This window comes from Rhizopus microsporus (assembly GCF_002708625.1).
Source record: "Rhizopus microsporus ATCC 52813 unplaced genomic scaffold scaffold_7, whole genome shotgun sequence".
NCBI lineage: Eukaryota > Fungi > Mucoromycota > Mucoromycetes > Mucorales > Rhizopodaceae > Rhizopus > Rhizopus microsporus.
The window spans coordinates 19,365-41,457 of record NW_019671922.1 but is presented as its reverse complement, the minus strand read 5'-3'; the positions used below and the strand labels follow the sequence as shown (position 1 = coordinate 41,457).

Below are 22,093 nucleotides of genomic sequence, written 5' to 3'. Positions count from 1 at the left end.
CTTGTTCTTAATTTTTTTGTTGTTGTTATCCTTTATAAAATGAATGAACGAAATAAGGCTGATACGTCAGACACTTTAGCATCTGCTCATCTTGAAGATAATTCAGTCAACAAGATGCTTGATGAAATATCGTTGGACCACTCTTCCAGTGACAACAATAACGACAGGATGTATATACCAGAGACTAATTCAAAAAATAACTATGACCAGTTCTTTGAAGAAGTATCTCTTGATTTACCAAGAGACAACACTCATAATTCACCTTCCAAATTTATGAAGTTCATGCCTCGGCGTTCGCCGCCATTAGAGAACAATGACACAAATATGACCATCACAAGTTCAGATATATCCGGTCCTTTTTATTCAATATCGGATGTCTTGGATGATACGTCAACGTCAACCACTACAGCTGCTACAGTTGCTGCTGTTGCTGCAGCCGCTGCATCAACAAATGTTCAAGAGGACAATGGACGTTCTCGTGGAGCACGACGTAACGTCAATGAGGCAGAAGTTATTGTGACATCTGGTGGTACTTCAATAAGTCCCAAGACGAAAACAAAGTAAGGAAATAGTATAAAAAAAAAAAAAGATAAATGCTAACTCACTCTTCCTTGGCCAGCTTGAATCCATTTAAGCGAAGCAAGATCAACCAGAAACCATCACTCTTGGAAACAGTTATATCCAAAACACGCCCTCGGTATAGTATACAAGAGTGTATGATCTAGTTAGAGAAAAACTCATTTTATCATTCGCAGGACACTTCCGCCAAAAGATCCACAGGAGGAAAAGAAGCATCTTCAGGAATACCAAGCCATGATGAAAAAGGCAAAGAAAATGGAAGCCAAAAAGCAAAAGGAACTGTCGAAAAAGCGAGAAGAGAAGGACAAAAAGATGACACAGGCAATACAGATGTGGGAAACAGATATTTTCCCCAAATGGCACTTGCGCTTTCACGATAAGCGGACAATTACGTTGTGGGATCAAGGCATACCGCCACGTTGCAGGAAAAAAGCGTGGAAGCTAAAGATCGGAAACGAACTGAATGTGACAAAGACAACGTTTACAGACTGTCTAAGGCGTGTTCCTATTTCGTCCATGCGAAAGACAAGACGGAATAAGCAGCCATTACCTGATACCTACACTGATATTAATGATGCATCGTTTTATAAACCACGCAAGAGAACAAGCAGTCTGGACGTGTTACGTGAAAAAAAGGACGATGAACATTCATTTGAAAGTGTTGATGAAGTAAAGTACGACGAATCTAGCCAGGATGAAGAAAGTACGGAGGATAGTGAGTCAGGAGGAAGACCTGCAATGGAATTAAATGCTCAATTTGATGACATTAATGCTCATAATATTCAAGTCTATGATGAGGACGACGACGATGATGACGATGATGACGATAACGATGACGACGACATGGATGAAAATGATACAGACAGCTTCCTCTTGGATGATGATACCACAAATGATGATGGCGACGAAAATAGACTTATTGTTAATCCAACAGTTATCAACTTTTTGAACAAGGCAATAGACGAAGATATACTAAGAACACTTCCAAGTCTTTGCGTATTTCAAGTACCATAAAAATTACTATATATACTGTCATCGTCCGATCATGCTCACATCCTTTTTTTTTTTTTGCTATATTAGCCTGATGGGCCCCTCTTTAGCTCGTTAAGGAAAGTGCTACATGCCTATGTTGGCTACAGGCCCAGTTTAACTTATGTAAATTGTAGTAGATATATTAATGCCATATTCTAACGTTACAATGTAGCCAAGAGGAACCTCTTTTCTAGCAGGCATGCTTTTATTAAACATGAACACACAAGATTCGTTTACATCGCTTGTCAACCTGATTAGTAAAAGTGATGTTTTATCTGCACTTTACAGCTCTGATGAAAGGAAAATTCAAGGCTTTTTCAAAATATTTAATGTCATCTTTGCCGAAAACTTCCCCAAACTATATCTGCATTTCAAGAACTTGACCCTCACACCAGAGAATTACCTTCCTGACTGGTTCATGACTATCTTTGCATCGATCATTCCTCTGGAACTATCATCTAGGCTATGGGATATCTATCTGATGCACGGAGATATCATCCTTTTTCGAACAGGTCTTGTGGTTCTAAAGTATCTCGAACCACTGCTCTGGGGAAGTGGGTTTAGCGAAACAGTCAGGATTTTGAACATGGGCTTCATTGGCGAAAATAGAGGAGAAGAGGTCAAGGCGGCAGTCGCTGTGAGTGGGCATATTACAGAAGGAGATGACGATCCGTTCTTTGATGAAATATTAGGCAAAAAGGGTGTACAATTGGATGATCATAGATTTAAAGAATTATTAGGAGCACATATGCCACGAACAATGTAAAGAAACACCTGTAATAAAGAATATATATATACTTTCTTGAATACATCTACGCGTTGGATATGATCTTATCCTAAAGGTTTTATAAAGCCATATTTTCATTCAACAAAAAGATTGAGTAAGAAACCTCTTTATTTTTATATTGCATGTATTGTATGCGCATTTGACATTTCTCTAAAGTTTACGTCTTAATCTGTTCCTCTTAATCCTTTTCTAATGGCAAGCACAGAGTCCTAATAAAAATGTGTTAGTTTCTTTTACAGGCCCTGTCAAAGACATAATACTTACAACAATAACAGCATCAACACCGTAGCATTTTTGAGCAATCGCATTTTCTACTTCATTATTGAGAACACCATATGTGAACAAAAGTAGACCTGTTTCTTTGATCACTTGAACCATCTTGGGCGCTTCCAGAATAGGTTGGCTTGCAGCCACAATGCCTAAAAGATCTGCTTGTTTGGCAAATCGTACAGCTTCCTGTAGCGAGTTACAACGAACGTCAGCCATTGGTAGAGTGCCTGCATCTGTTAAGAAGAAAACAGGGTAGTTGGGCTGCTTCAGATTCAATGCAAGGCAAATTTCAGGATGGAAAGAGGAAAAAATGATATGGCGATCCTCCTCCACGTTATCATAGACGCACTCAAGAATGGTGTCGACGTATATGTTGATTTCCTGGAATTGGTTCAACTCGTCTTGCTCGGCTTCATCCACCATGGGGTATTTGACTTCAATGTTAAAGCCTGCCGATTTGGGAACGCTTCTCAGTGTCTCGGCAAGGGTGGTAAAGGGTGCTTGAATCGTCTCTGGGCCATTACCCTTCATTTTACCAGACTTTGAAAAGCGCGTTTGATCGATGGGGCTGTGTCGTTTAGGACTGCTTGTATTGGAACTCGTTCCTGTGAACGAAAAAGATCGGTTGATACGACCCGTATGAGGAATAGGAGAGGAAAAGTCTGCAAAGTCATCTACAGATCCGCTCATACGCTGAGTAGAGATGACTGTGCCATGAGCACCTTCTTTGATACCTGTATGGTACTCCTTGATCTGACCGGATCTTCTCAGGTTTAGGAATTGCTCTAAGGTGATGGAGTTTAAAGGAATATCGTAACCTGTCTCTGTTACGGTAAAGTCATGATAGACAACAGGAACCAAGTCTTTTGTTAATTGAACATCTATTTTTTATAGTGAGTTCATAATGCCCTTTCCCAAAATTCTTAAAAACTTACCAAATTCAACATATTCTGCGCCAAGCGAGGCAGCTGTCACAAACGCGAGTACTGTGTTTTCACCTACTTGAAGTCGTGATCCCTTTCGGTTCATTCCAGAACCACGATGTCCGATGACTTGAGTATCTACCGACTTGTAGTAAGTGTAGCGATCACCAATACGCATGTTCTTGTGTTTAAATGGTGTAATAACAAAATACTCGAATCCCAACGTGCCGACGTACTCAAGGTCTTTGGCTTGTACCAAAGGTACTGTCAGACGGCCACGCAGTGAACCTCTTTCGGTCTGATTTTGAAAACCTTTGGAGTTATTGAAGATAAAGTCCGCTGCAAGAACGGAGGTGCCGCGAGCCAAGATACTGCTATTACGTGACGAGCTAAAGGTATCGATGAGGTCAAATCGCAGGATGACCTCTTCCGGTCTAGTAGCAAAGAGGACTATAGGTTCTGGCCAATGACTGTGAAAATCATCCGTGGGTAAGTCAATGATTGGAAATTCACCAGAAGCGTTTGTAGCAGAGACAGACAGAGACAGTCTTCGGTGCTGGTCTTCACCAAGGAACGACTTGCTCAGTTCAATAAACTTACTACAGAGTGAGTTGCGCACGTCGTTGGATCCCAAGGTAATAATGATCATGCATTGGTCCGTGAGATACTTGTGGCCATACACACGACTTGCTCTGGCTACAGCTTTAGATGTCCTTCTTGGAGGACTTTTCTCGCCTGAAAGACGCGCGTTGACAGTAGGTTTCACGTAGCGTGTTGGGTTCGTTGGTTTGGCTAGTTTCCCAATGTCCAAGAAACCACGAAAGACGGCGTGATCTGAAGCGGTCCATTCGTTATTATCAATTGCATCTTTATCTGCATTTGCTGCAAGTAGTATCTCTGTAATATCTTTGTACCCTTCGATAGCTGCGACCATCAGAGGAGTCCAACCATTGATCTTTTCAGGCAAGTTGACATTGACACAACCTTGGTCGATTAAGACCTTGACGCCTTCGACAAAATGACTTCGAATAGCAAACAATAAGGGGGTTTCTCCGTCCTCATCAGCTAGATTAGATGAAGCGCCTTTGCTGATCAAAAGCTTGAGTAAGTCGAGATTACCAAGCTTGCATGCGAGAGCAACAGAAGAAGGATGGTGTAACGAACGAGCAAAGTCAGGCAAGAATTCGTTTTGCTCGTCAGTTTCGATAGGAGGTGATTTTTGTCCAGAGGCAATCAATTCATCAATATCTGTGATGTCGCCTACTTCAAGCATTTCCTTTACAGCATCCGTACTTCCGTGTAGAATACCGTAAAACAAGGGAGTGAAACCTTCACGGTCCTGCCAGGTTTGATCGGCAAATCCAGTATTGATAGTATAATACCCATGCTTGATCGCGTGGTTAAGAAGCATGTTCACAAGCTGAGCATGATTTGATTCCGCAGCATAATGCAGAGGACGTCTACCGGCAAAGTCCTTTTGCATGGATAGCTCTGGTTCTAAAGAAAGCAAAGATTCGACAATATCAAGTGATGAAGATGGCCTGATGCAGACACGGTGTAGTAAGTTGCGCTCATTCAAGTCCTTGTGGTTCAACAGGCTGAGGCCAAGTTTTGTTTTCAAAAATTCGAGACACTGGATTGATTGATGTTCTACGGCAAGGTCTAATAGTGTTTCATCAATCTGTTTGTATAACAAAAAGATGTTACTATAAAAGAACATTTATTTTCAGTCTCGGCTTACCTCTGTTCCTTTCTTTAGCAACTTTTGCAGGTCAGAAACGCTGTCATTTTGAATAGTCAATGAAATATCTTCATTATTTGATTTAAAACGAGCCAGTTTGAGGGTTGAACTCGTGCTGGTAGAGGGCTGTTCGAGACAAGAGAGATTATTGATCCAATCATTCAACTTTTCGATACTACCCTTCAAATGAACAGGCGTTGCGAATGGAAGGACGGCAACCTTTGTTTCCCAATAGATTGCTTGTGTTTCCAAACCTAATTTTTTGTCCAATCTATATGCGTTGTGAGTGTTTGCTGACGCGTCACGTGGTATAAATGTTGATAGTTACTTTTTAAGTATTTTCCTGAATCCTTTCGAGTTCATCTCTGCAAACCACAACAGTTTGTTCATTTGTGAGCGTGTCTCCTTCAAGGCTCGAGAAAGCTCATCTGATTCATCTTTTCTATGTTTATCGTACTTTTCATCAAGAATCCAAAGGCGGCGATCAATTAAGTTTTGCTTATAAACAAAGAATGTGTTGACCTTTTCTAGCTCTCTGTCTAGTTTGAAGAATACGGCTATAGTTGTGTGTGTTATATCCTCAGATTAGTCAATAACCTTTATTAGGATATTAACCTGTAATGGATTCTTCTGGAGGAGGTAGTTGACTTGACGCAGCCTTGATCTCTTTCTTTAATGCTTTATAAGAAATATAATTCCTTGACCATTCAGGAATTTGGTTATTCAACAGTGTCTTTCCAAACTTCATCTTTGTGCCTTTGAAAGTAAAAAGAAAAGAGAGAGAAAAATAGAAAGTGTTAAAATGTTGATTTATAAAAAGGAGGTCAAAAATGACATTTACTCCGTCTCACATGGCTGTAATAATTGGTTCATTTTTACATAAGAATCTAAAGTTTGATGTCCATTCAAGCCTTACACATGTACCGCAAACCTCGGTTCAATTAACCCCGCAAAAAGAGAGACTGTGGGAGCTAGTAAATTTTATTTAAAAAACGTCACAAATAAGCAGGAGGTTAAAAACTGTAAATACCGACCAAGGCACTAGTTGGCACACTAATATCTGATTTGTTGTAACTGATGAACAAGCACACTAGTCTGATACGCCAAGAGAAACCACATCAATAGATCGCTTTTTTAAGTCGTCGGTCAATACTTTTATGTTTTTGTGATGGTCGTAGATATTGCATCTGTTTGCTTTTGCCTTGTGACTGGGGGCAGGGGCAGCGGCACCAGGACAATAATAGCAGCGTCTACTTGCCAAAGGGGAATGTTGATTATTGTATCATACTTTTTTCGTCTAAATGGGACGCTTGGTACGATCAATACATTTGAAATTTGAACTTCAAGAGCTATTATGCTTCTGCATACATATACTATTTTCATGCCTACGAGAACAAGTCTCATTTGATCAGGATTTATAAAAATACACATTTACCAGCATGTTTGACGCACAACCTTCATCCACAATCGGAATACAATACCTATGCAATAACAAAGCCGTGTGTGGAGATCCAATCATTTTTTAATAAAGAAAGATCAGACCATGTCGTCAATGAAGGAAAACGTTGATTTATTGTTGATTCATACAAGCAATAAAAAGACATTTACACTTAATGTGACATCAACTTGCGTCAAGTGCAATTATCCACTCTTCAAAAAGCACACATGCACAAGTGTCAGAATAACGGGCCTAATTTCATCCAATCAAGTCATCCGAAAGTCCCCGCCTTTTTTAAAACTTTTTTTTTTTTCTTCTTGGGACAGCTCTGCCCCTTCCATTTTATTTACAAAATGTCTTTACTGCGTTTATTTACAAGCAAGGTTATTTATAAACCTTCTATTATTAATTCAGTTAGACCTTTCTCTTCTGCACAAGGTATGATACCCAGTAAGCATAGCAACCAAGTATAAACATAATGTAGCTTTATGGCACGGCAAAGAAGGAATTGCTAGAGGTGAAGGGTAATGTCACATAACACTAGTCTGAAAGTAGTAGAACTAACAACGTACGAATAGCCCATATACCGTACATTTTATAACACCAGAAGGAGAAAAGATTGATGTTAAAGCAACAGAAGGCGATACAATGCTTGATCTTGCACAAAGATATGATATTGAGCTTGAATGTAAATGATTTACATAAAGAAGATCGTAAAATACTTACATTGTATACATATGATTAGGTGCTTGCGAAGGATCACTGGCATGCTCTACCTGTCATGTTATTTGCGAACCAGAATATTATGACAAGATGGAAGAACCTACGGATGAGGAGAATGATATGCTGGATTTAGCATTTGGATTAACAGAGACGTAAATACAAAGAGAAAGAGAAAGAGAAAGAGATTAATATTCATTCTTAATAGATCTCGTTTGGGTTGTCAAATACAAATGTGTAAAGAGTTAGATGGCTTAACTGTGACTATTCCTTCAGCAACTAGAAATATGAGAGTGGATGGTACATCTTAGATAAGCATTGATTCACATACAAAAGACTCATCTTCTTTCTCTCATAGGATCTAAGCCAGTACATCATTAAAAAATATAGTATTTATTAATTATAATCACTCTAATATATATAACACTTAACACTAGTATGTGCTGGAAGTACAGACTTTTCAGAAAGTAAGTCGCATTTTTGCAGTTTTTATAATACAATTTATATGAATCAACGCGACATCTCTTTCTGGAAATAGTTTTTTTTTTTTTTTTTCATGTGTCTATAGTGGAAGATAACTTCCGTTCAAAAGGCAATGACGACAGGAATCTGCCATGTTCCAATTCGAAACGGTTGACGACTGCAGTTGTATACCACAGAGTGTCATCGAAAACACACCGCCAGTGGTATTTCCAGATTGTTGCAATACCCGCATCAAAGAAACTAAGAACGACCGTATCGACTATGGTTTTCTCGTCTGCCAGGACAAAAGAAGTGAGCACAGACCATATTTCATCTGTAGTAAAGAACTTGTCCGGCAGAGAATATCTCTCAAAAATGGAGAACCAGAAGTTGAGTTTGAGAGAGCAGCTCACAAAAAGATGGTGGTGTGTTTCAACGTCCTGTTGACAGAGTCTGCACAGTGGAGAGGTGATCACGCTGGGATTCCAGGCATGTTGTAAAGCAGCCGTAGGAATGTAGCCATGTAACAGGCGAAATCATGGTGTTATGGCCTTGAGAGGTATAGTCAGAGACCAAAAAGTTTGCCAGTACTGAGGTCGAAGAAGCAGCGAATGAAGCAGAGCCAAAGGCGGATGACATGATTGTATTAGCATATCGACGTTTTATGCCATAAGAAACGTAGCTGACTAAGAGAGACCTTGACAATCGGAATAGGTACTGCATTGGAGGTTTGGGATTGTCCAATGAGCACATTAGAGTATCCAAAAGGAGGCGTTGTCAAATCTATCAGGAGCTGACATCTGAGATCCCAAGGTGGATAGATCGTCGCGAGGCCCAAAGGTAATGCGGCTAATCTCTGGTATAAACTACAGAGTAGCATGAACTGTTCGTCGGCTTGGGAAAAGACCCTTTCGGATTGCACGAAGGGCGGTGGATGAGGATCTATTGTTGGGCAACGGAGTAAGACATCCAAAGGTTTTGTCCCACTTGCAGAGATCTGACACGATGCATCGGAGAGGTACATTCTTGGGCATTGCATCTTGTTCAGCTGGAGTAATCGGTTGAACAACGCAGCGGAGGAGCAAGCCGAGGTACCACCGAGGGGACCAAAGCTCAGAAACAGGAAGAGTTGGTATTTTCTGTAGTAATTTACAGAAATGCTGCAATGTAGTTTCCGTTGAGGACATGATTTTGAGCAGCGCTTTCAAATAAATTAACTGATTAACGAGGAGAATTGTATCTTTATTAGGGTTACATTATGCATAAGAAAATTAAAATGAACAAATGTATTTATTGTTCTATGATGTGATTTAATTATTAAAAAAGAGTACCTGAGGACAAATATCATCAAATGACTAGCATTGGTATGAAAGCTCTTTATTATCAGCATAGTTTTACATGTATTAGAAACAAGCTACAGGTCCATAATATTAATTGATCAACTTTTAAGTGTACAGGCGTATTGAGCTTGACTTCTGGAAGATTGTATAATGTAGATTACTTTTTGGCACAGAGTTGCTTGTATTGACCATAGTGACTATTTGATCTTTAAGCTTCAGAAAGTGAAACAGATGCCATTGTTTTGAGACCAGAGCCAGATCTACGCAGATTCCATTATTCTTCTAGTTCTTTCCATTTCCTGATTATATCCATAAAGTTTCATCGTCCATTTCTTTGATTGATCTACGGGCTTGGTCATGTAAACACTTTAAGAGGATCAGATTCATCAAGCTATATGGGAATGATTAACAGCACACTAGAGTTGTGTAGACAATCCAGAAGACCATAATTGGTCTGTGCTAGTGATAGTCCATGAACGACGCCTCAATACATGTGTTAGACCCTGTAGAAGACACAATCGACCCTCCTAAAGTGAATCCATAGACTGTGCATGGGGCTAGCATAGGTACTCGAAAAGGTTACTGGCCTATGATGGATGAGCATTCATGAGCAACACGTTTGTTCAGTCATCAACGTATGAGCATGTTTAGTTAGGTTTATAAAAAAAAAAAAAAAAGATTAAAAAAGGGGGGAAGAATCTATTTATCAAAAAATTTGATGTTATGCACTCACATACTTTGTTATCTTTTGTGTGGCCATTTTGAAATTTTCATGCTAGTACCTTTCACTTTTGGTTTAAATTTCTCTCAACAGACTCTACTTCTTTGTCTAAAGGCACTTGATTCTCTTTGGAATGCAACTTAAGAGTCTCCAATAGAGTTTTTTTTTTATCGTTCTTTTTTTATATTTCCTTTTTTGAAAAGAGTAACAAATAAAAAAGCATTAAGCACCACAGCCTTTACCGTTAATAGTTTCTTGTGCAAAAACACATAGAATGAAATTACTATTGATAGTGTATGGATTAGCATGTTTTTGGATATCAATATCTTTTCCTTTGAGGTAAGGTGCATGTCATCTATAACCTGTTCAAACCTTGTTCATCTTAATTTTTGAAATGCATTATTACTTAGGAGAAGTGTATGAATATTTTTTATTGACAGCATATTATAATAAGCACCGTTGAAATTGCAAGATTCGAAAATTTAGCAATGATATCTCTGTTATTTTGCTCAGCATAGGCTTCAATTTATTGTCAGCACTTTTTGTAAAATAGTCTTATCTATTCATGATTTTTTGGATCAGCTGTACGTTTATTGATGTTTGCTTTTACTACTTACAGAGGACATCTTCACTTGGTTTATTAATTATCAATATCACCAATATTTTTAACAACTCAATCGTTAATAAACACATGTCTCAACAAACGCCTTCTAATAATATTTTTCTTGAAAAGTGTCATATTAACTCAACTGTTAATAACGAAGAAAAGAGATAAATTTGTGTAATAATAGTGCATTGTATCCAATGATATGACGCATATGGTTGTCGCAATTGAAGTCTGATACGTTAAATAGAAACCATAATAGCTCAACTTAGTACACCGTTGTTAAAAAACTGAGCAATACATTTTATTTATTAGTACTTTCTCTATGAAATATAGTTGTTGGCTTTTAAAATGTTGACCTTAAGATCAGCTATCAACTTTCAAAGATTTTCAGAGATTTTGAACAGGTTATATGTGGCGTGCACCATACTTTAATGTATTTGATTTTTCAAAAATAAGCTTCAAGACACTTGAAAGCTTGGCCTCAGGTTCCAAGATGTTTGCATGTATATGCTTACATGGCTTTTATTTTTGGGCTAAACAAATGTTATCATTGTAGAAATGTGATCATTACTGATGGTTATGCTGTATCCTTTATATTTAAGAAAACTGTCGCAATCCATGATGAACCTAGAAGAGAACCAGAGACGCCCAAGGATTTTGCTGATATAGTTGACCATGCAGAATTTGGGCTGCTGATCCTGGTATATTAACTATCTTTACTGCAGTTGACTCTACAAAGCATGAACGTATCCGAACAACAAACTTGGAAGAATACTATCATTTGTGTGGTTACAATCTTGCTCCAAAAAGACGAAAAGAACACCAAGAGTGTCATTTAGACGAATTTAAGTATATTAGTGAATTACCTACTTTAAACACTGCAAACTTTGACCTCATTTTTACTAGCTGCCTCTACACGTCTACAAAACTATCAAAGAATCCATAACTACTATTGTCCAGAAAAAATGGTATGTCGCTCTTTTACATGGTGTACATTTTAATAACGTTGCGTATGGTATAGGTCTCAAAAGCTAAAGTTCAAAACGTATATCAACAAGCAAAAAGGAACTCCAGAAATTGTTAAAAAAAACTCTTTGACAACAGCAAAAAGTATGGCATATCAAGCACAGTTGGCGCTAAAAATCAAAACCCAAACAAAAGCAAACATGTGCCTCTACCTCCTGCTGACCTCCCTTCCTCCTCTCAATGAAAGCGGATCATTGCGTTCGGAAATGGCTCTTTTTGTTCAAGTATGAAAGGAAAATGAGCTGCGCCTACTAGACGTATTACAGAAGAAATCAAACGAAAATACAAACAATCTAACAGGGAGGGAGACTGAACATTGTCTCGGTTGACGAGTACTTAGCGAGTCAGATATGTAACAAGTGTGAAATGAAAGAAATGAATAGTTTCTCTGTTTCTGGATCAAAGCGAAGAGTACGCTCTGTCCTCAAGTGTAAGCCTTGTGGTACGATTTGGAATCGTGATGTGAACGGTGCATTAAATATATATATGGTATCGTTGTTTACAAATCAGAACACGACAATGAAAGTCCTTCCCCCTTCAAAAAACTTTCAAAAGACTAACGGTGCTTCCTGGATTTAATGCGCTGCCTATAACGACAGCGCATTCCTTAATGCCTCGGTGAGTATAAAGCGAATAACACATTATTTTTTATTCATTAGTCTTCTAGTTAAATGTAGTACATGCAAACGATTTGCACGATAGAGAGAGAATAAAAACAGTCAATAATCTCACTCCAGTTTATTAACGCACACTTTATTCACCAAAAACCTATATGTGTATACATGTATTCCATATATTAAGTTTAAAAAGAGGCAAATCTATCAGTCACAAAGATTATCATTTCCTTTTATGCTTCACACTGTTTTAATCGTCTATACCTGAGTTTAAATTATAATACAAACATACAGCTTCTCTCTGTTTTTTTTTTTTTTCCTTTTTATTTAAGAAAACACCCAATGTCTAATTCTTATAGTCTTGCCAATTGTGCAAAAAAGAGAGTATCATACTTTTACGATCGTAATTATTAGCTTTCCTCAAAATGAAACAATGACTTTAATAACTTTTCATATCATAGACGATGTGGGTAATTTCAACTATGGACCTGGTAAAGCAGAAAGTATAAAAGCTTCAATAGTTATATTTATACACACAATAGGACATTACATGAAACCAAAACGTATGCATATGGTTCACAATATGGTTGTGAATTATGGCCTTTACAAGAAATTAGACATTGTTGTAAGATTAAGTTCAATTCAGTGAATTAAAGCAAGAAAAAGAGAAAGAGAGACAGCTTTTAACAGACATCTACTTTGCAACATAGAAACCAACACGGTGTAGTGCTTTTCAAATGACTCGTTTTCATTCTGATGAATATGTCAACTTTCTGCAGACTGTGACACCCGATAATTTAGAAACTCTTGCTTTGCAGCATGGTGGCCTTGAACAAGGCATTGCACGATGTAAGACTTGTTAAACAACAACAAAATGTATATTCAATTTCTTTTTTCTAGTCAATGTTGGTGAAGATTGTCCAGTATTTGAAGGGTTATTTGAATTTTGTTCTATATCAGCAGGCGGATCAATTGGTAAAAAGGAAATGAAATATATAAAACCATCGTTGCTGACAACGATATGTAAAAAAAAAAAAGGTGCTGCCAATAAGTTATTAAATGGTGAAGCAGATATTGCCATCAATTGGTCTGGAGGACTTCACCATGCAAAAAAAACAGAAGCCAGTGGTTTCTGTTATGTAAATGATATTGTGCTTGGTATATTGGAGCTATTAAGGTAATATAGTGAAAAATAAGAACAAGAATATAACTAGATGCATAGATATCATCAACGAGTGCTGTATGTGGATATTGACGTTCACCATGGTGATGGTGTTGAAGAAGCATTTTATACAACAGATCGTGTCATGACATGTTCTTTTCATAAATTTGGTGAGTTTTTCCCTGGAACAGGTGATATAAAGGATACAGGATTAGGAAAGGGTAAACGCTATGCAGTGAATGTGCCCTTGAGAGATGGTATAGACGATGAGACATATAAAAGCGTGTTTCAACCTGTTATTCAGCACATCATGGATTGGTACAGGCCAGGAGCTGTCGTCCTTCAATGCGGTGGTGATTCGTTATCAGGTGATCGCTTAGGCTGCTTTAATTTGTCTATGCGTGGTCATGCTTCTTGTGTGGAATTCATTAAATCGTTCAATATACCAATGATGATGGTTGGTGGTGGTGGATACACAATTCGAAACGTAGCTAGAACTTGGACGTTTGAGACTGGTTTGGCTGTAGGGGAAGATTTAACAGAACAAGAACTACCATACAATAATTATTTTGAGTACTATGGACCAGAATTTAAACTAGATGTGCCTTCAAACAACATGACAAACCACAACACACGCGACTATTTAGACCGTATTATGTAAGTAGTACGCTTCATTTTATTATACAATGCTCATCCTCTCTCTTTTCAGTGCCAGAATTATTGATAATCTTAGAACACTGCCATTTGCACCATCAGTTCAAGCGCAAGAAGTGCCAAAAGACTTTAATCCAGATGATTATATTGAGGGTGAAGATAGCGAAGCAGAAGAGGCAGACATTAGACGAACACGTAAGTTCTTTATTATATACATTAAAGAGATAAAAAGAAAAAAAAGAAAGAGATTTACATACAATATATGTAGAACGTCAAAAATTAGAAAGTATGGGTGTATTATGATCTTTGTTTTACAACTATAAATAAAGCAACTATTGGCTTTCTGATAGCGATATTCTGTCATGAAATTCTAAAAAGTCTGTAATAAAATCACGAACAGCTTGAACAGACATATTCTCTGATGCGCCCCATAAATCGACATACTCATTCATGTTCATGGACATTTCAGTTTGTAAGGTGCGAAGAGCAAGGTAAAGGCATCCAAGCCCAATGACCGGTACAGGATGTGATAAGGCAATCTTGGGTGAGCATAGACTGAGGTTATCACATTAGCTACAATATAAAACAAAAGAAAAAAAATTACCTATCCCAAATGTATACCCAAGCTAGTCTAGCTATTGCACTCATTTCAGGGCTCATATCTACAGCAAGTGTTATTCAACTTGTCTAATTATTTCTTTTTCTTTTTCTTTACCTGTTTCCATACGTTTCCAAATCTCTTTTTGTGCTGGTGGATAATGCTGCTGTTTTCGTGAATATTTCTTTGTTTCGTCCATCATAAAATAGCGAATGGATGCTAATCCTCTTAGTACATTTAGACAATAAGCAAAGGGTAGTTCTACTTCTAAATCAAAACCTAGTGCCCGCACTAGCAATAATTCTGTTGTTACTAATGAAGCCCTCATTTTGAAATAGCTCTTTTTATACATGAGATGTTTGTTTAATTATTTATATAGTTTGCTTTACCTCATCTACATCTAGTGTCGATCCGTCTGAATGATAGTAGCGATAACCGACATTAACCAAATCTCTTACTTTTCTAGGAACTTCTGTTGCTTTACAAGCGAGTTGAAGGCAGGTAGTTGCTAGTAGCTATTGAAATAAATCAGTATATTGTAAAACATTATGAAAATGTTTTTACTTCTTCATTAGCATTGATTGCATCTTCTGCATTAATTGAGCCGTCAACGTGAATGACCTTTTCTTTCTCTGATATAAACGCTTTAAAACGGTGATAATAGATTATTGCAGTTGCAGTTGTTCTTATTGGCCTTTTTGTTTTCATTAGTTCCTCCATGCCATATAGTTATATTATCTTTACCACGCACAGGTCAAGCATAGCACTTGTTTGTCTTATGAACTGTATTGATTTCACGTTGGGCATTAGTGGAAGTGTAGAGTTGGCCATATTTGTGCAAGTCGACAAAAGAGAAAGAGAAGGAAGATAGAGAGACAGATGGATTTCCATCTTTTTAAAATTATTTAAAGTCAGAATATCCTTCTTGCTTGTCAGCCCATATTATTGTATGCGATAATAAAGAAATATAATACATACAAGACATTGCTCTATTCGTATTACAGCTATTAAGCAAACACATACGTATTTATATCCAATAATCAAACAGGCAGATGTATCTCCTTTATGGACTGCTACTATCAATATGAAGTGAAAAACTTATACTTTTAAGAATTGCTGCTTATAATAACACACAAGCTGCTTTGATATAATACATTTATATAGCTGAACAACAGAAAGTGAGCTCTCTCTTTATACACAATGCTTGCTTTTTTATGTGGTAAAAATAGATTGAAAATGAAATGATTTAAGATCAAAAGTCCGTTAGCGTTCTGTAACACGATTCTCTTCTAAAATTGGAAAACACACGCGACATCATAACATTTTCCTGAAGGGAGAGGTCACCGGCAGCCGCGGTGCAAGATCCTTATAAAAAAAAGAGAATTTTTAGGATTGATGTTTTACATCTTTCTCTCCCTTTTTTTTTGTTACACTTTAAATATTAAACATGACAGTAGAAACCGCCACTGCAACCATTATTGACAACCACAATGCTGAACCTGATATGCAAACGTTGGTAAAGAAGCCTACGAAAAAACAAATCCGTCAGGTAAGGAAAATAAAAAAGAAAGAATATCCTGAAGCTTATGCTGGAAACTTAGGCTGTAGGAGCTATTGTTATTATGGACAATAAGGTATTGATGCTTTCCAGCCGTAAGAAAGAAGGCGCTTATCGATTACCTCGTGGAAGCTGCAAGAAAGATGAAAAGCCCGAAGAAGCCATTCTTCGTGTCCTTCGAGAAGAGGCAGGTATCGAGGCCGAGAAAATTAAACAGAGAGTGGGTACCTACACTGAGGCAAACAAGAAAGGTAAAACTGTGGCCCATCACTGGCTTTATGAAGTGACAGATGTAAAGGTGCTCGAATCTTGGCCAGCCGAGGATCGTAAGCGTGTTTGGGTAAGTGGTGGAATGAAGAGATAGAAGAAGGCGAAGAGTAAGCTTACATGGTTTATAGTTTACAATTGAAGAATCCATTGCAGCTTCTGCAGATCGACATATATCCCGTTTGGCACTTCACAGTTGCTCTTTATCATCTTCTTAATTCCCTTCCTCTTTTTTGATACATTATTAGAAATATCATCTTCCCCCCTTTCATGTTTCTCTACCCTTCCACATTTCAATTGTACTTTTTGATCCACTCTTTCAAGTAATTTATTCTGACTAAAATATGTATTTGCTCCTAAAAATAGATTTGTTGTTATTTTGCCGTGGCAACCTTTTTTTTTTAATGAGCGTTGCTAAGCAACAAATGATTATTCTCCTGAAAAGTACAGTAATGCTTATTTTATTATGTAATGCCATTGATAAAAAAAAAATTAAAAAACAGGAATCAATTCGTTTCAAATCAGAACTTTCTTTGTTATGTTTACATAATATCCCAAAGATCTTCAAAAGCACAGCAGACTTTGCCGCAGGCAACAGATGCTGACAATGCATATTGTGAAATACCAATCTTTTCCTGTGCGTATGCATCTGCAAATGTGTCAGGACCCTTAGCCATTGCACCTACGGCCACAACAACGGGTTGTCCTTTGGGTAATTGTTTGAAATAATCGTATAGCTTTACTCTAGGCGCATTATAAGAAAGTGCTACAAAACCAAGATTAATTGTCACGGGGATTGCTTCTATGTTTGTGTATTCTTACCAAGCACTTTAGAATCTGCTGGAAAATATTGTTGTACAGGACCAGGGACAATTTCTAGAAGGGTTATATTTCCTTCAACGTCTCCTTTAATGCTTCCTCTCTCTAACAATTGGACTATATATGTATAAAGGAAAAGTTTCAGCAAATGGAGGAATAATCTTAATTAAATTTACCCATCAAACCAGAAAAGCGTTTAATTGTCCTTGGTATACGGCATGCTGGATTAATACGAATAACGACCCCTTTTGCTGTATGAATATAGACCTATATGAATTATCAGTATATCATCACTACACACGCGCATTTTTTTCATACGCGCCATGTGTTACGAGTGTTATATAATGCCTTACCTCGAGGTGACCGGATTTGTTTAAAGGGCTGTCAAGTAAAGTTAAAAGACACTAACAACACGCACAGTAGTCCTTTACTTTTAGTATTAAGCTCAATACTCTCTTTTTATTTTTAAATTACCTGATGAACAATATCTGGTCTTGCATCGGCAATATCTCTGCCTAACTTTTTGAGAATAGATTGATGCTCATCGCAGTTAAGTAATTGCATCTTGGAATCAGAACGGAAAAAGTTTAAACGAGCAGCTTCCAAAGAAGCATTCTCAAGAACAACAACTACTTTACGACTTCGTTGAACCACTGCTTGATCTTGTGTAGGTGCTTCATGCCATGAAGAGTCCTCTGCCATTATATTTATTGCAATATTTTAGGTACAAAAGTAAAAAAGCAAAAATCACATAGAAAATAAAAAAGTTCTAGGTCAGATTCTTTTGCTCTTTTTTTTTTTTGACTTATTCGCAATAGATCAAGATTTTTATTGAAGCGCTAAACAAATAAAGATGATCTCAGCTCTGTCCTGTTTTAAGTCAATATACAATGGCTATATTTTTTTTTTTTTATTCTTCTTTTAAATTAATCAAAATAATCATTTCTTGATTATTTTACATTGTACTTTCTTAGTCAACACCCAAAATCTTCTTAAGCTTAACTACTAAAGCCCATTCTTCTTTTGACATATCATTTCTGAATGACTCTTTCAAAATATCAATAGATTGACGAGTCACCTTTGAGTAGAATTCATCATTATCGTCAAAGTGACGACCGTATGCCTTGGGTGTCTCGTAAGATGGGCATTCAACCTTGATAGCAACGCCTGCGCCAGCTTGTCCCTTTCTCACCACTTCAACAGGTCTATGGTTCTGCTCCATAGATGTAACTTTACCAAGTGTAATGATTTCTCTAGCCTGTGTCTCTGGGTTTGTTTTCACTACACAGATGGGAGTACCAATACGAAGTGAGCCTTCCATAACGTCCACACCCATGATGATGGGGTCACGCTTCATGTAAATAGCACGAGGCACCATCTTCAGTACACAAGGGAATACAACTTGATCAGCTTGATCCTTACGTTTCTGTTCAGCAATTTGAGCAAAATGTTCTTGGAAGCGATCGAAGAGATGGTAAATAATATCAGCAGTAAAGACCTTGATACCCAATTCTTCGGCAAGATCTTCGGCATCTTTATCAACCTTGACATCGAAACACAGCATCACTGCATACTCTCGTGCCTTTTCCAACATAACACTAGCCTTGACAACATCCTTCCTATGCACAGGACCAATGTTGATACCTGACACTGGGATATTACTTGTTCTCAAAAATTCTAACAGGGCTTCTAAAGCACCCAAGGTGGATGCTTGGACCCAAACACCGTGACCAGTACGGTCAATGGAGCTCATCAAGTTGGTCAGATCAGACATCACTTCTTCCTTCAAGTCATCTTCATCATCATCAGGACCAACAACTAGCAGACGGGAACCAGCAATGGCCTTTTCAAGATCAGGAGCTGCAATCTTGATACCAAGGGCAGCCTTGACGGATTTGTGATGGATATATTGAGACTTGACACGCAATTCTCTCATTGGTTGAGGTGTCAGCAGTGCTCGAATCTGGGTGACAATTGGACCATTTAGACCACAGACAACGATACGATCTCCTTCATGCAACCAGCCGTTGACAAGGACAACATCAATGGTTGTACCCAAACCTTCGATCACCTTAACTTCAAGAACGGTACATTCAAGTTCGGTGACATACATCAGCTTGTCGCTCATACGAGTCTGTGTCAAGTGGATAAGCAAATTGAGCATATCGGGAATACCTTCACCTGTATGAGCAGAGGTAGGAACCAAAGAGACATATTTGGCAAAGTTCTTGTTCTTATAGTAAAGTTGAGCATTAAGACCTTGTTCAGCAAAGGCGACAATGGTTTGTTGAACACGAGTTTCAAATTCTTGCTTGACGGAAGGCTTTTGCTTTTCGAGAGAGTCAAGGAAGGAATTGTCAGGAGTAGCTTCCCACTGGAAGAGACGATCGATCTTGTTCAATGCTACAATGAAGGGAGTCTTTCGATCACGAAGCAAACGAATAGATTCAAGAGTTTGAGGTTCAAGACCGTGCATGATATCTACAACCAGAATAGCAATGTTACAGAGAGAGCTACCTCTGCTTCTCAAATTGGTGAAAGATTCGTGACCAGGGGTATCAATGACCAAGAGACCAGGAACCTTCATCTTGTCAACACGTTTGTCACCAAGAACAGCAGTTTTCTTTTCAATAGCTTCAGCAGGGAAATAAGTGGCACCAATCTGTTGAGTAATACCACCAGCTTCGCCTTCTTGCACATTGGTCTGACGAATCTTATCCAACAACTTGGTTTTACCGGTATCTACGTGACCAAGAATGACACAGATAGGTGAACGCAAGTCGTCCTGTGAACGGTTAGCCATGGCTTCCTTTTGACGTTGAAGACGACGGGCAGCGGCTTCTTCTTTCTTTTGAAGGGCAAGACGTTGTGTGGCAGTAAGTTGCTCGTCATCAGAACTGCTGTAATCGGAATCATCCTCAGAGTCATAGTCGTCAGAGTCATCTTCTTCAGATTCGCTTTCGGATTCTTCCTTCTTGGCAGCCTTTGCAGGGGCAGCTTTAGCAGGAGCAGGTTTAGCAGGAGCAGCCTTTTCGGCAGTCTTGGCAGGAGCAGCAGGTTTAGCAGCAGGAGTAGGTTTCTCTTCTTCATCGCTAGAAGCATCCCAATCGCTCTTCAAGTCTTCTTCGCTTTCCTTCTTTGGTGCCTTTTCTTCTTCATCACTGCTGACAACTGCATTCTCCCAATCATCTTCATCTTCAGGCTCTTCTTCAGCAGCAGCAGCAGCTTCAGCAACCTTCTTGGCCTCCTCCTCTTCTTTACGCTTCTTCTCTTCTTCTAAGCGTTTTTGTTCAGCTTCTTGCTGTCTACGTTCCTGCTCTTCCTTGCTGACAACCTTCTTCTTACGGTTTCCATATACTGGCTTCTTGGGCTTTTGATCGTTATCCTCTAAAGCTTGAACACGAACGTGACCAGAGGCAAGCAATTGCTGATGACGAAGTTGCGCCAATCGCTGAGCTTCTTTTTGTGCTTTCGTCAAGAGTTTGCCTTCCTTACGAAGTTGTTCTCTCTTGAGTCTTTCCTTCTCTCTCTTTGCAGCACGAGCCTCTTCACGTTTTCTTTCTTCTTCCTCACGCTTTCTTTCTTCCTCTTCAATACGCTTACGCTCTTCCTCTAGACGCTTGCGTTCTGCTTCCTCAGCAGCACGCTGGGCTTCAATCATTTTTCTCAAAGCAGCAACAGGCGCACCCTTACCCTTTTTACCCTTGGCCGGTGTGGGAGCGGGTGCAGGAGCAGGTTCTTCAACAGGTGCTTCAGGGCTTTCAGTTGCAGTTTCTTTAGCAGCAAGCTTCTTGGCCTTCTTTTCCTTGAGAAGTTGTTTCTTTGATTTAGCTGGAGCTTCGGTCGTCTGTTGAGATTCAGGAGCAGTAGGCTCTTCCTTTTTATCATCGAGACCTAAAAGTTTGTTAAACTCGGCCTCTTCAGCTTCTTGTTGCTTTTTCTTTTCGAGAGCAGCCAAACGTTTGGCTTCCTTTTGCTTTTCCTTCTTTAATCGCTCCTTTTCCTTTTTGGTCAAAATACGGATTTCACCTTCGGGTGCAGCTTGTTCTTCTGCTGCTTCGGCTGCAGGTTCTGTTTGTTTGTTTGGCTTTTTGTTCTTTTTATTCTTCTTGTTGTCATTCACCCAGTCAAACTCATCGACTTCGTCAACAGGTTCGGCAACTGGAGCAGAAGCTGGTTCTTCTGCAGCAGGTACTCCCTGTTCTTCTTCGTCTTCGTCGACCAATTGCTGCTTCTTCTTCTTTTGCTTCTTAACTTTATTTTTAGCAGCTTTGTTGACCATGGCCATTAAACTATAAAAAATAAGACTCGGTTAGTTAAAGTAAAGACGCATGGCTATTAATATTACCCATCGTCTTCTTCGTCCTCACCGGCAAGAACACTAAAAGCCGTAGCTCTTTGAGCAAAGTTTTCTTCGGTTTCGTCAGGAGCCGCTGCGGCACCAGTGGCAACAGCGTCTTCTTCAAAGGCTTCATCCCTATTATTTTAATAGTGTTCATAATTTTTTTCTCTATTCTCTTTCCTTGACCCTAGACATTACCAGTAATCGTCCTTTCTTTTTCCACCCTTCTTCTTTCCCATTTTTCAGGTTATATGTTGTATAATAAAAAAAGAGACTTAATGTTTCCTGTAATTATAAAAAACATTCATCTAAGCCACTAGAAAAAGTCACGGTTATTTTAGCTTAGAACGAAAACAGCAACCATTTGCATTTACAGTGCTCTCGGCTTCAAATTGCGTCCAAAAAAAATTCATTGCGCATCTTTAATTTTCAA

General features: G+C 38.5%; 10 protein-coding genes across 10 annotated transcripts; 5 read left to right on the top strand and 5 right to left on the bottom strand.

Moving 5' to 3' along the window:
- On the top strand, positions 1-2,463 carry RHIMIDRAFT_280593 (RabGAP/TBC). The gene is made up of 5 exons (XM_023612925.1): positions 1-560; positions 620-697; positions 756-1,584; positions 1,660-1,734; positions 1,784-2,463. The coding sequence occupies exons 1-5, from the start codon at positions 40-42 to the stop codon at positions 2,375-2,377; spliced, it is 2,097 nt and encodes a 698-aa protein (XP_023466556.1). The 5' UTR covers positions 1-39; the 3' UTR covers positions 2,378-2,463.
- RHIMIDRAFT_280591 (GDPD-domain-containing protein) lies at positions 2,443-6,111 on the bottom strand. The gene is made up of 6 exons (XM_023612924.1): positions 5,948-6,111; positions 5,661-5,889; positions 5,333-5,603; positions 3,604-5,272; positions 2,663-3,549; positions 2,443-2,607 (listed from the first exon to the last, which is right to left on the bottom strand). Exons 1-6 carry the CDS (start codon positions 6,078-6,080, stop codon positions 2,563-2,565), a joined length of 3,234 nt encoding a protein of 1,077 aa, XP_023466555.1. The 5' UTR covers positions 6,081-6,111; the 3' UTR covers positions 2,443-2,562.
- A 948-nt stretch (positions 6,112-7,059) lies between these two features.
- Positions 7,060-7,970, top strand: RHIMIDRAFT_280581 (mitochondrial matrix iron-sulfur protein). The gene is made up of 6 exons (XM_023612923.1): positions 7,060-7,208; positions 7,255-7,294; positions 7,349-7,458; positions 7,516-7,645; positions 7,699-7,790; positions 7,849-7,970. The coding sequence occupies exons 1-6, from the start codon at positions 7,124-7,126 to the stop codon at positions 7,869-7,871; spliced, it is 480 nt and encodes a 159-aa protein (XP_023466554.1). The 5' UTR covers positions 7,060-7,123; the 3' UTR covers positions 7,872-7,970.
- Positions 7,971-8,818: 848 nt separating this feature from the next.
- Positions 8,819-9,139, bottom strand: RHIMIDRAFT_250958 (uncharacterized protein; the record flags this gene model as incomplete). The annotated part of the gene is made up of 1 exon (XM_023610778.1): positions 8,819-9,139. One exon carries the CDS (start codon positions 9,137-9,139, stop codon positions 8,819-8,821), a length of 321 nt encoding a protein of 106 aa, XP_023467007.1.
- Positions 9,140-11,115: 1,976 nt separating this feature from the next.
- RHIMIDRAFT_280580 (uncharacterized protein) lies at positions 11,116-11,495 on the top strand. Its single transcript, XM_023612922.1, has 2 exons — positions 11,116-11,286; positions 11,471-11,495. The coding sequence occupies exons 1-2, from the start codon at positions 11,136-11,138 to the stop codon at positions 11,476-11,478; spliced, it is 159 nt and encodes a 52-aa protein (XP_023466553.1). The 5' UTR covers positions 11,116-11,135; the 3' UTR covers positions 11,479-11,495.
- A 1,198-nt stretch (positions 11,496-12,693) lies between these two features.
- On the top strand, positions 12,694-14,379 carry RHIMIDRAFT_287459 (histone deacetylase Clr6; the record flags this gene model as incomplete). The annotated part of the gene is made up of 8 exons (XM_023613477.1): positions 12,694-12,751; positions 12,803-12,885; positions 12,971-13,109; positions 13,161-13,235; positions 13,299-13,437; positions 13,483-14,079; positions 14,132-14,271; positions 14,345-14,379. The coding sequence occupies 8 exons, from the start codon at positions 12,694-12,696 to the stop codon at positions 14,377-14,379; spliced, it is 1,266 nt and encodes a 421-aa protein (XP_023466552.1).
- Positions 14,380-14,408: 29 nt separating this feature from the next.
- Positions 14,409-15,394, bottom strand: RHIMIDRAFT_236876 (uncharacterized protein; the record flags this gene model as incomplete). Its single annotated transcript, XM_023608653.1, has 5 exons — positions 14,409-14,631; positions 14,681-14,738; positions 14,792-15,014; positions 15,064-15,189; positions 15,239-15,394. 5 exons carry the CDS (start codon positions 15,392-15,394, stop codon positions 14,409-14,411), a joined length of 786 nt encoding a protein of 261 aa, XP_023466551.1.
- Positions 15,395-16,121: 727 nt separating this feature from the next.
- RHIMIDRAFT_250954 (uncharacterized protein) lies at positions 16,122-16,717 on the top strand (the record flags this gene model as incomplete). The annotated part of the gene is made up of 3 exons (XM_023610777.1): positions 16,122-16,223; positions 16,276-16,572; positions 16,631-16,717. The coding sequence occupies 3 exons, from the start codon at positions 16,122-16,124 to the stop codon at positions 16,715-16,717; spliced, it is 486 nt and encodes a 161-aa protein (XP_023466550.1).
- A 324-nt stretch (positions 16,718-17,041) lies between these two features.
- On the bottom strand, positions 17,042-17,954 carry RHIMIDRAFT_192439 (Nep1-domain-containing protein; the record flags this gene model as incomplete). Its single annotated transcript, XM_023605970.1, has 5 exons — positions 17,042-17,265; positions 17,322-17,435; positions 17,495-17,585; positions 17,672-17,722; positions 17,793-17,954. Coding segments are annotated over 5 exons (642 nt in total), but the record flags the coding sequence as incomplete, so codon positions are not given.
- Positions 17,955-18,206: 252 nt separating this feature from the next.
- On the bottom strand, positions 18,207-22,001 carry RHIMIDRAFT_291449 (translation initiation factor eIF5B). Its single transcript, XM_023613810.1, has 3 exons — positions 21,859-22,001; positions 21,667-21,795; positions 18,207-21,610 (listed from the first exon to the last, which is right to left on the bottom strand). The coding sequence occupies exons 1-3, from the start codon at positions 21,897-21,899 to the stop codon at positions 18,289-18,291; spliced, it is 3,492 nt and encodes a 1,163-aa protein (XP_023466548.1). The 5' UTR covers positions 21,900-22,001; the 3' UTR covers positions 18,207-18,288.
- Between the last annotated feature and the right edge of the window lie 92 nt (positions 22,002-22,093).